At 41.6% G+C, this 12670-nt stretch overlaps 1 protein-coding gene across 1 annotated transcript; it reads right to left on the reverse strand.

Moving 5' to 3' along the window:
* Window positions 1-504: 504 nt before the first annotated feature.
* On the reverse strand, window positions 505-12156 carry LOC104865987 (vomeronasal type-2 receptor 116-like). Its single transcript, XM_033759432.1, is given in 5 exon segments — window positions 505-1430; window positions 3535-3658; window positions 4785-5012; window positions 10131-10947; window positions 12095-12156. Coding segments are annotated over 5 exon segments (2142 nt in total). The 5' UTR covers window positions 12142-12156.
* Window positions 12157-12670: the final 514 nt, after the last annotated feature.

Raw genomic sequence — 12670 nt, forward strand, 5'->3', positions numbered from 1 at the left:
GATCAACCAATCCTAGGATTCTGAAAGAAATTCTGCAAAAGAGGGCTTCAGACATATTGACACTAAAGTGTGAGAAAGGAAATACAAACCCAATTGCCAGGATAAAGTTTAATCGGCATATTCCAGTCACACTAATACTCAAAATAGAAAAAATACAATGAAATTCATTAGGGAATTCTGAGATATAATGTTTTGATGAGAAAAGCTACAATATCAGTAATTCATAAAACTGACTGAGGACAACTGGAACAGAAGATAAAAGAAGTAATGTGATGAATCTTAAGCAAATAGATTGGGATTTATTGTAGAATTTAAAGAACAAGAAATTTACAGAACAAAATTCAAAGTAAAAAAGTGTTTGCTACAGGTCATCCTAAAATTAAGCGTATCATGGAAAAAAATGAGTCCCTTGATTATTGAAGTAAATGCCATGTATTATTCTAACACCTCACAAAAAATAGTGCAGATTTACTTAGAGACATATTTTAGGAAGAACATATTTTTTTAACTACTAAGGTTTCTTTTGCTGGCATGTGTTTTATTTCTGAATCCATGCAGAGAATTTCTCTCTGGCCTTAACAAAATAATGTAGCATTTAGGAGCGAAGATGCAGCCCAGCAGCCCCGCACTGGAGGCCAAGATGGAGAAGACCTCCACGGCCACCATGACCTTCCCCTTGGTGCTGTGGTACACGGGGAGGAAGGTGACCCACACACTGCAGAACACCAGCATGCTGAAGGTCAGGAACTTGGCTTCATTGAAGGTGTCGGGCAGGTTCCTGGCCAGGAAAGCCACGGTGAAGCTCAGCAGGGCCAGGGAGCCCAGGTATCCCAGGACACAGTAGAAGGCAGCGAGGGAGCCCTTGTTGCACACGATGATGATGTGGCCATGTTCCGAGTGTGCATCTGTGTCGATAAAGGGAGGAGAGGTTCCCAGCCAGATTGCACAGAGAATAATTTGGATCAGGGAGCAGATGGGGATGACAAGGTTAGAGGCTCCTGACACCAGTAGCCACCTGATTGATTGTCCCGGTTTGGTAATCATGAAGGCCAGAATCACAGTGATGGTTTTGGCCAAAACAGTGGAAACAGCCACAGTGAAGACGAGTCCGAATGTTATTTGCTGCAGGATGCAGGTGGCTGCGTTGGGCCGGCCAATGAAGAGCAAGGTGCAGAGGAAGCAGGGGAGGAGGGAGATGAGCAGGGTGTAGCTGAGAGCCCTGTTGTTGGCCTTGACTATGGGAGTGTCTCAGTGTCTCACAAAGAGCCCCAAAACCGCAGCTGTGAGAGTAGAGAAGCACAGAGCTGTGCAAATCAGGGCCATGCCTAGGGGATCTGTGAAGGACAGGAAGTCCACGGTCTTGGGGAGACAGCGATCTCTGCCTCTGTTCGGGTACTCATGTGTTGGGCACCGCGTGCACTGATCTGCATCTGCGGAGAAAGCAGAGGTTCAGCAGTCCTTATTCATGAAGTTTTCCATTTTGCCCAGTTGAAGAAGAAGGTTACCCATGCAATATCGCTATGAGTGCATGAGGCTCAAAGGGAGTTTGGAGATCCCCTGGAGTACGTGCCTAGCCCAGGAAGAAAGCTTTCAACTGGGGCTAAGATCAGAGTCCTTCACGTGACCTTCAGCGTTATGGGTTTTAAGGTCACTTCATGCTGTGACTCTGGGATGTCATCACGCCCATGGGGGGTGGGCTTCTCTCAGCCCCTTTGTTGTCACCTCAGCTTATGCCTCACGAGAATCCCTGCACTGACACACTTGTAACACTCACGTAGCACAACTGAATGTACGTACGGCTTTCCTATATCTATACTCAGATGGAGAAATATTTAGTCCTTCTTTTACAATTTCAGTTTTACAAGTCATTGATCTTAATTGCTAGAAGCAGAAGTCTTTCTTCATGGTACAAGTTTATTTTTCTGTGACTATTCCATTTACTTTTCCATAAAAATTTTGAAAAGCATGAATTCAATACAGTAGTATTTTGCCTGCAACTATATTTCTGCTATACAACACTTTAGAGGAACTGATGTTTTAATCCAATTACTTAAGAATATGTGTTTTTTAATAAAAAAAAAACCTTCATGCACTTACAACTGAAAGTGTCTTTCGTAATCCTTTTTTTTTCTTTGTAACATAGTATAAAATAATTTGTGAGCTTGGCATAGATGATGACAATTGCTGAAACTGTTCACTTGTTCTTTTCTAGAGCTTGAGAGCAGTCACAGGGCACAGCTCTATTAATGCGCATTTCTGTGTTTAGTTTAAAATTTATTTATAGGACTGAGAAGCAAGTTTCCCACTCCCATTTTAAGGGTCCTAAGTATGTTTTCCTCCCACAGTGTTAGAGACTTAACCCATGATATCCCCAGCTTCCTTTGTTTTTCACCCTGAGGCAGGGTCTTGCTAAATTGCTCAGGCCCAGCCCCAAGGTGCAGGCTTCCTGCTTCAGATCCGCCAGGTAACCGGGGTTACAGACTGCAGCTCCAACTGGGCTCTTACTCAGTTTTCATAGGTGATCCGCAGGACAAGATTACAGATTTGTTCTGTTGGGTTGCTCAGCCCTCTTCATGGAGTCACCGTGTTCTCCTTGGTTTTACCCATAGATCTGCTTGACACCGACAGGCAGGGGAGTATTACAGTGTGAGTCTCAAGCCCTTTATTTCTTTTTTCTGATTTTATGCATTGGTTTGATGTTTCAAACCTGGCACAAGAGAGAAAGTGATTTTTTGTTAACTTACTTTTACCTCAAAATAGTTACTAGCTTTGCTCAGTGAATGAAAGTGAATGATGCTTCCTGCTGATGTGATTGGAATGGCACAGTAATTTGGAAGGGGTTAATTCAATTTTATAATGTTTATTCTTTCAATGTTCTAACATTAAAGTATTGTAACATTGGTCCTACATTTCTTATGTTACAAAAGCTTTTTGTTTTAATTTATAGCTACATAATGTTAAATGTGTAGACATTCCTTTCAGAGATTTTGGATGATTGTATCTTTCATTGGAATACTGGGTCGTTTTATTTTCTTATTGTACCATAACATAAAAGTCAATAATATGAGATGTTTATATTAATGCTGCATACTTAAGACCGTGCACATGGCACAATATATATTGCGATATTTCCATAATATTTTATGTAGTTTATTATTTCATGAGTGTTCTGATTCCTCAGATGAATGTAAAGATTAAGCATCACAAACATATTACAATAAAAGAGCAACAATTCATGTACTTATGGTTTGTTATGGAAACTATTGGATGGGAAACCAGCGCACCAGCAGATGGGTTGCAGAACTACACACCTTACGCTTCCTGGACGGTCTCTGGACGGGCTTACTGTGAGACTCAGGGTAACACCATCTCGCTCAGGCCTCGAAGGTAAAGAAAGGCCACCCCAGGAACCAGTGCCTCTCTGGAGCACTGAGTGAGGACTGTCAGATACGAGCATGCACATATATCAGTGATGGAGATTATAAATAAGTGTACGGGAGGAGCAATTGTCATGGTGTGGTTTAATGATTTTACCTGTCTGATTGGAAATGTGTCCCTCTGGACAAAAAGCACAAGTAAAGCAGCAGGTAGGTCTTCCTTTCTGTGGAAGTTTTCTAAATCCTGGACCACAGCTCTGGCTACACATTGACTGAGGAGTCTAAAAGAAGAGAGAAGCACTGCTCATGACTCTGCATAGTCTTATCAACTTAGAGTTGTTGTCAATATTTCCCTCCACCTCAGAGAGAAGTTTGACTTTCTCTATGAGATTATCACTACCTCTCCCCCATCATTTCAGTGTTGATACTAATTAGACATCTATTTCAGGATTGCAATAGTTAACTTGCCTTTGTTTCTTTAAGCTATTTGCCAAATATAATGTTACACAGTATCGTGATTAATTTAATCTTTCACCAGCAACATGGTTTGGTTATTTTCTCTTATTTATCAACTTCTTCTACAATCATTAGAGGCAAAGTTCTATATTGTTAGTGATTCTGAGGACTTTCACTCCGGAGATTATTTTACTATGCCATCACACTTGATGGGACCTAGTGATTTTAAATTCTAGATGGTAGAATATAATGACATCGTAAGCTGGCTAAGCCCTGAAAGTTAACTACTGAATTGTGTGGTAGAGAAAGGAAGAGATTATGTTATGAATCACAGGGTTCATTTTGTGCACCTCTGTCCTTCATAATCAAGGTGGGCACTACTTTCTGCACACTAATCATGTATTGCATAGAGAGTATCATTGTTTTACAAATCTCCTCTAAAATTGCATGTGGTGGTTCATGTGTGGAGAGGTGACATGAGAGCCCATCAGTGATTTGGGATGCTATGGAAAACTGAAATTGATGCAAATATTATTCAAAAGGACAAAGACAAAAGAGAATAGTGTGAATGTTATATCAATCTATGACTTGCCATTTTATAGTCCTTCAAAACATATAAAGACTCTGATAATGTATGGCAAGGGCTTCTGGGTATTTGGAGAGGCACGTGTGGTATTAATCTACCTCCGATATCATCTACACCTCTCTTCCTTACCTTTATTCCCATTTCATTGACGGCATCATGAATGACTATACCTTGCTAAAATGTAGTTGTTTCTATAAACTTGCTCTTTCTGCCAACATCACCTCAGATTATCGATCAGAAAATTCAAATAGTGTGAAGCCCAGCTGCAAGAGGTGAATCTAGTGCCGAAATGAAGTCCTGCACTTAGTCTCATCCCAGCACTGCACTCAGATACCTGTTGTATCCCCTATGGAAAGGAGTCGTACCTCCGTGAAGCCAACAGGCCATTCTATCCTCTCTTTGTTGATGACCAAGCCTTCATCATGTGGACTCCCGGAGATGAATTCTCCTACTTTAACCAGCAGCCCAAGACCAGCTGGGAAATTCACGGTGTTCTTGATGTCGTATTGTGCCAGATGACGCCTTTCCTCATCCAAGGAAATGAGGCTTCCGGCACTGTTTGTGAATTCAGTTTTGTTCAGGAATGGATGAAGCTAGAGGAAAGGCATCAGTTTGGAACGGAGAAAAGCACACAAGTTAGAGGTGAGGAACCAATGTGCACTAAGCAGTGCTTTTCCCTCCACCCTCCACTCACGTTTCCTCTTTGATAGGTGGTCTGTCCTGTGTGGGTGTTCACCACCCCATGGGTCCAAGTGAGAACTCTCTCCCCATGTGTGAGTGGGGAAGTAATGGAAACCAATCGCAGCAGTTCTGGGGTGCTGCCTCCTGTGCAGCGCTTCGCAGGATCTTGCTTGCAACGCTGAGCTCTAAGTTCATTTTGGACTTGCTACATGTCAGTCTTTCCCAGGGAGGAGGGCTCTGCATGAGTAAATTCATTTCAGATCTTGATTGTGATGGTTGCATGAATGTATGGAACTGTTCAACCTCATGAAAGTAAAGTCACTAAATAGGTGTTTGTGTTACACTCCAGGGAATTAAGACAGTGTCCAACATGGGTTGTTTTTGTCTATTCCTACAAACTTTTTTGGTGAAAGTGGTTGTCTCGTGACATCCTAAGGAACGTTCTTCATCTTCCTCCCCTGCCCCAAATCTCTCCAGATTCTAACTGGGATCTGAAATAGAGTTATAAACCTGGCATCTATGGTGATCCATCACGTTGTCTTGTGGAAAATAATACATTGTTTCTCATAAAATCTATTAAGTTCTTCAATATCTTAAATAAAAGCACTTTACACACTTCTTAACTATCTAGTAAGCCTTTATGTCGACAAATTCAAATCCTGACATGGTACCCAATCAAGAAGCTGAATGAGGTTTATAAAACATTATTGTTATCCAGACTGGAAATCAGATGATGACTTAAAGTGCATGTCAATGTTTATATGTCTATATTTGTCTTTGCATTTTACATTTTTGATCATATTCAGTAACCTGATTAATGTATTTGTAACTTGAACGTGAGAAGATGACTCATAAAAAATATTTTCCCGCCTATGCTCACTAGGGGGTCGTCCACCGTTTCCACGGTCTTACAACACAGTGAACTCAATAAAACATTTTCACACCCTTACAAGGGACTTACATGAATAAATATTATTTAAGCATGTCATTGTACTATGTTTACATTGATTGCACTCAAAGTGTTAAGTTCTAAATATATTTTTGTGAAATGTTTGCATTGGGCATATTCAACAGATAAAATATTCTGTGAAAAACAACAATGTTTTATTGAAAAGATGCTTTTGCTACCAAGCTAAATTAAAGGACATAAGTTCGTACATATAATTGTGATAATTGTTATTGTTAATTTGTGCTGTGCTAAATGTATTCATGCTTTCTGATTTTACAGGTTTTCTGATGTATTGCATATGAGAATAACCTCCTTTTGATTCAGATATTTGCCTTTCTCTTCCACCCCAGCTACTTATGATAATTTATAGGCTGATATATTTTCTTAGGTGGCATCCTATGGAAAGAGGACAATTTGGGTAAGAGTTTTTGTGTATTTGGAGAAAGACTGTGTTTAGCAATGGTTTTTTTATGCTACGATGGACATTCAAGTGTGTTACAAATATAATGTCATGATTGTCGAGCTATAATATTGTGACTTGATTTGAAGCTTTTTTACTGTTAACATTTTATAAGAATTCATTTATTAGAACAACCACGATTGATAAAATAATTACAGCCTTCTAGCTATATTTTATATTTCCAATTGTTTGATATCCACATAAAGTTATCATAATTAAATTCACTACTCCCATTGCAATACTAATGCAATCGATCATCTCTTCTGAGTGCGCAACAACCAAATTTTAGAGGCCAGGACTAGAAAGGTAACTGGGCTAAGAAGACAGCCAGTATTTTGGCCCTGGCCCTCCAAGGTTAACAAGCAACCCTGGACATGACAGAACTTTTCCATGAGATTGTACGACTTTGGTAAGTCACCCAACCTCCTGAGTAGGAGGATTGTTGGACACCAAAGAGATAAGAATCATGAGTGTGTCAAAAGTTTATCACTTGTAGGCACAAATCTATCAAGTTTTCACAGAAAGCAACATGGTCAAGCAAGGGCGTGAAACATCCTGATGGCTGACACTGACAGGAGCTGAGAAGCTCTATACAGTTTGAAGTAATGCCCATGGGGACCTAACCGGCCTGATAGACAGCGAGAGGTTAATTTTAATTCATATAGGTCTCGCCTTAACTTGGCCTTGAACAGCCAGTAGAAAAGTACAATCCAAAGATATAGAAAGTCAAGACCATGATACTAAAGCTGTATATAATACTGGTTTACCGTTGCTGACCCCTACTGGCAGTTTCCTGCGTCACCCTGTTATGGATCATTAGAAAAAAATCCTATGATAACATTTATAGACCTCAACAAGAGTTTTGAATATTTTTAGCTCAAATGGAGTTTTCCACAATTATTAAATTGTCTTTTTAAAGTGAAACTTAAAAGAAAAATTATGAGAAAATGTCAAAGAAATGACTTTCCCAAGTTTGCAACTCATCGATCACAACCAGCTGCAGATAACCTCCACTAGTCAGAGGGTCTGAGAGAAGGAGGTTCCAATCACTTTAAAAACAGTTTCTAAACAAGGTTATTTTCCCAACCTGCTGTTTTATTTTAGCACTTACACTTTGATTGCACATGCTCTAATTTCTTTAGACATGTTGTTTATTCTTTCCTACAGGCTGCCAAACTCCACGAGATCACATAGATAAAATCAACAACCAATGTGCTGGGCTTTTTTCATCAAAATCCACCAGAACAAAGTTGTAAGAGAGTTTATAATTGGCAAATTACAGCATAATTTTCATGTAAGGCCTGTAAAATCAGCACTGAAGAGAGCCCACTGCTGTGGTCTTCTCTCTAAGGACTGTGCTCAGCTTGAAGCAACTGCATTGAAACTGCACCCTCTCAACCCTAGATGCAGTTGAAGATGCTGTTTAGAGTGGATTAGGATCGACAGCTGAGTCAGGTAGACACTTTACAGGTCCTTGTGACACAGGCCCACTGGGTAACTCATGGGGACAAACTCCTTTGGGTGTGCTCACCTTTCCCTAAAAATGCAGTTACATAACTGGGAAGTGTGGCTACCTCCACAAGCTCAATGAAATCTTTTTTCTTACTTTCTTTCTTTCTATTGGTACCGGGGATCAAACTTGGGTCCTTGCCCTTGTGAGAGAAGTGGAAGAACCACTGAGCTACATTCCCAGCCCTTGTTACTTTCATTTAAAATTTTTAAAATCCACTTCTAGGGGGTAAATATACTGCATTGCTACGCACTGATAAATAAACTTTGCTGATCCAAAGATAGATATGATAGACATGTCCTAGGTATGGTGAGCCTTTATGGTGAGCCTTGACATGGGCATAGCCATGATTGAACTTTGAGTCACCTCGCCAGCACGGACGTGCTGTCGCCCATAGCAACGGGCTAGTTCAACTGGTGGTCTGACCTGTTGCCTAGCAAATGTAACCCATAATACTTGTTTTGCAGAATCTTGTGACCTTTGCAATCAGCTACATCCTGTTTACACTTTTGGTTTCGGTTTTAGCCTATATATACCCCACCCTGAAAAATAAACGGGGCCTTTCTGCGGTAGAGCATGAGCCTGGAACTAAGTTCATGAAACTGCTCTCCCGTTGTTCTTCCCTCGGGTTTGGGACCTGCTGGCAGGGTTCTGACGTTGCGGCTCGCGACACTAGACATGAGCATTATCAAACGATGTCCTAACTAAAAGGTAAATGACACAAAAAAATAATAATGTAGGGGCCAGGGTATGCTTGTTTTTCAACAGAAATTAAAAAGATGCTGTGTCTGTCATCCCAGAATTTGCAGTCATGGACCAAGATGATGGATTCTCTCCAAGCAGCACAACGTGATACTCGCCAAAATCCACATGAAGGCTGAATCTGAGCAACTCTTTCACTTGCTTCAGCCCTGGGACCTCCCAAAATCACCAGACCTGATGCAGCTGTGCTTTTCCAAGAGAGAAGGGGGACTGCATTACTGATGATGCCCAAAGCAGGCTGTGAAGAGTTAGTTCCTCGATTGGCTTGTTTATAGAAGTGAGTCTGGCTGAAGCCTACATGCCAAGGTCAGAGTAACTCCCACCCAGACTCTGCTCCCACGACTAACACCTTTTGACTAGAAGGTCAGTGTTCTAATTACAACCACGCATTTGATCTACTGCATTCCTAATTGGAGAATGCTTTTTCTTGTCCTTTATGAGTATCATTTATGTTAATTTCCATAGAAACTGCATATACCTTCTCTTTACCCAAATTGATTGCCAGTAAAAGTCAGTGCCTGGGACTGGCCAGCACCTTTGTTGATTGCACCAGCATTGGTAGTCCTGACACCGTGCTTTCTCTCTTCTAGTTCTGTCTCTTAACGTAGTATTTTATCAGGCCTGTGTAATATATGGGCAGGTGGGAATGGGAACCTAACTGCCGGGGTCTCTGGTAGTTCAATGCTTGTGTTATGAATTCAGGTAAGACGGGAATAAAATCTACACCAATTTATACTTGAACTTATGGGAATGTGATCAGCTTGTCTATACCTCATGGGTCTGTTATTTACAAAATAGGGACAGACTCTGATCCTGTGATTTTGTGAGATTTGGAAAAGAGTGCTATATACAAACAGTTCATTTCCATTAGTAATTTTAGAATAGAATGTGGAATCATTTTCTATTTGTAGTCAAAGTTTCACATGGAGGGCTTTGGCCACAGCATATTCGGGACTCTGGGTGAAATAGCTGCTTCAGGTATGATGTTCATGTCTGTATTTTGTGGTTCTGCATTTGTTTCAAGAAAAACTATACACCTGTGCCGTGGTTGATTTCGTTAGAGTTTGTCAGGAGTTCTGTTTAGAAATTTGACCACATTTCATGCTATTTTTGGAATTTTTGGATACAATATCTCATTAACAGGCTTGGACTCCCAGCCCCAGGAGCGCTGATCTCCCCACACAGGTGAATGTTATAGATATACCTACATCTAGTACAAAAGAAGCCCCATCCCATTTGCTTAACTCTGCTGCTCTAGACTTGAAAACATTGTCATGGTTCATCCCGTTAAAATACCTGTGGACAGCATGAGGCCGTCAACACTGGCCCTGTTTCAGCAGTGGGTTTACCTGCCAGGGAAGGGACCTGTGCTGCTGTGCGCATTCTGGAGAGCACATTTCGGTTTCCTCCAAGAGCCTTTGATGGAGCGCGTGGGCCACTGCATGAACCGCATTGTAGATGAAATAGCTGGAGTCAGAAATAGTCATCAGGTCAATGTTTCCTGGCAGAAACTGTAAGGAGGTATTCAGGGGGAAAACTCTAATTTTCCCACAAAATGACCCAGGAGGAGAGCACTTCAAAAAGCTGAGCCATAATTTACTGAAGTAAAAGTCTTCAGGGTATTGGGATGGGTTGGATGTGGCGATGAATTGTCTGAGACCAGGGACCTCCACGTTGTGAGGAGAAAGCGAGAAGCCTCCATGGAAGGAATGCAGCATGTGGTTCATCTCGTACATGACGATGTCCCACTTGGCGGTCATGATCCACACCTTCCCTGTGGTTAAATAGAACTCTGCTGCGATGTCCACGGTGATGAGGCTCCCGACCTCCCCATACAGGATGTGCACGTTTGCAGAAGAAACTCTGATTCTGGCCATGAAGGTGATGTCACTAGGTCCATACATTGTTTTAATGGCCAAGAGCTTTTCTGTGAAGGCCACACAGATACCTTTCTTTAGCATCTCTGCCTTCAGGTCCCTCAGGAACAGCTCACCTTTCATGTCCTCAGATATAAAGATGGCCACCCACGTCCAGCCAAAATGCAGCAGTAACGACATCATTGCATGGACCAGGGTGCTGTCCTTGGGCGCCATCTGATAGAGCGATGGATATTGGTGTTTGTCACTGAGCCTGGAATCAAAAGGTCCGTATGTGACCTGGATAAACAAAGAAAAATGTTGTAACTCTTGAATTTAGTGGGATATGTATTTGTTTCTCTTGCCGAGGGCCTGACAGAGTTCTGTCTATGGTACGGCTAGTGAGACCACTACTGAATAAAGGGTCGCAATGGTGTAGAGATTACCCAGTCCTTTCACTGTGAACAGAGTGCTGGGATTTCTTGCTCCAGAGCATTTGGAAAGGGCATGTAGATGTGATGTTCCATGAAAGAATTGTTAGATCTACCAGGACTTTTTATTCCTGGCAGGTGGCTCAAGAAGAAGTAAACTTTGGTGAAGTATCACCAAGGGAGTGGTGTCTGCCTCACCCTCTCCCTGCTGCCCTGGGCTGTAGAGCCACCAGCCAGCAACTACTACGGGCTGTAATCTCTGAGAAAGAAACAGGTATTTACTGTGTTATTCTCTGAAGGTTTTCAAGTTATTGCTGCAGTTTCCTAGCTTGCATTGAGGAACGCATTCACGTACAAAGAGGATCTGTGCATATTCCTAAAATACCTACTCTGTCCATCCATTACGCCTCATAACTGATCTGTATGTTGTTAAGGTTCTTTATGAAGGAACATATTAGAGATACCTGGAAGGAGGAATTCTGTAGTAGTCCTCTCAGGATGTCTGTGTGGGTGAATTTCAGGCAGGTTTGTATAAACTGGGTGAATCCAAATAGAGTTGTAAGAACTTTAGCTGCTCTTTGGACCTCTAAAACTTTATGCCCTCAGTGTTGTCTGAAATAATTCAGATGCCCCAGTGTTCCTAAGCCCACCTTGGAGAGTCACCGGCCTCTGGAGGCTCCTGAGACTGTCACTTTCTGGAATGGGCAGATTGTGCCGTGTAGATATGCCGCGACACACAGCCGTGAGCTGCTGGAAGTCAGTGGTAAAGGAAGTTGGGAAGTCAATACACGGGCACAAGACATAAATAGGGACTGAAGCTCACAGTGACCTCTTATCCCTCTGTTTCTTTTTAATCTCAATTATCTGTGAAGACAGGGAGTTTCCTATAATATTAGGCCTCTTAAAAGATTTCTATTCCTGGTCTCCACATTTCTCTTTGACCAGATGTGAGGGAATGGTATCAGTTGCATTCAAATAAAAGTTCTTACCAACATTCATTCATTCTTACCACTTGCCTATCGGGATTTGTAGAGTTCCAAAAGTGTTCCAGTCTCAGCTGAAAATGCTGCCATGGTTCCTGCAATGCTGGCGGCAAATTTGCTGTGTGTCTTACAGTTGTAGTTGGGGAAGAACCTCCCTGTTCCCGACAGCCAAACCAGAGTGCTCCACAAGATGAAGTGGTCACTAGTGATAGCTTTGTAGATGTGGAAACCCAAGGTGACATTGGGCAGCAGCCGGGAGTCCTTGTTGATCTCCTCCAGAGCAAAGTAGAAAGCCACTATATACTGGTAGTTCTTCCACAACCACCTATTAAAGTAGAAATCATATCCATTCTACAAATGGTATCCAGAACATTGTAGAACGTATTTAATTTCCTATAGTGTGAAAATAGCAGAAACTTGATTCCCTAAATAGACAAAGACACTGAGGCTGAAAGCAGATTATTGTATGATGATACATGCTATGCTCTAGATTAAGCTCGAATACATTGCAAAACATGAAATTATCCAGAGAGAAAATATCACGAATGATTTGGATCCATTATTGGGGATCCTTCCAAGTAAGCAAATCTTTAGTTGCACAAAGAAGATTCATGCCTTC

Source organism: Fukomys damarensis, unplaced genomic scaffold (genome assembly GCF_012274545.1).
Source record: "Fukomys damarensis isolate Sample0158 unplaced genomic scaffold, DMR_v1.0_HiC HiC_scaffold_37, whole genome shotgun sequence".
NCBI classification, from domain to species: domain Eukaryota; kingdom Metazoa; phylum Chordata; class Mammalia; order Rodentia; family Bathyergidae; genus Fukomys; species Fukomys damarensis.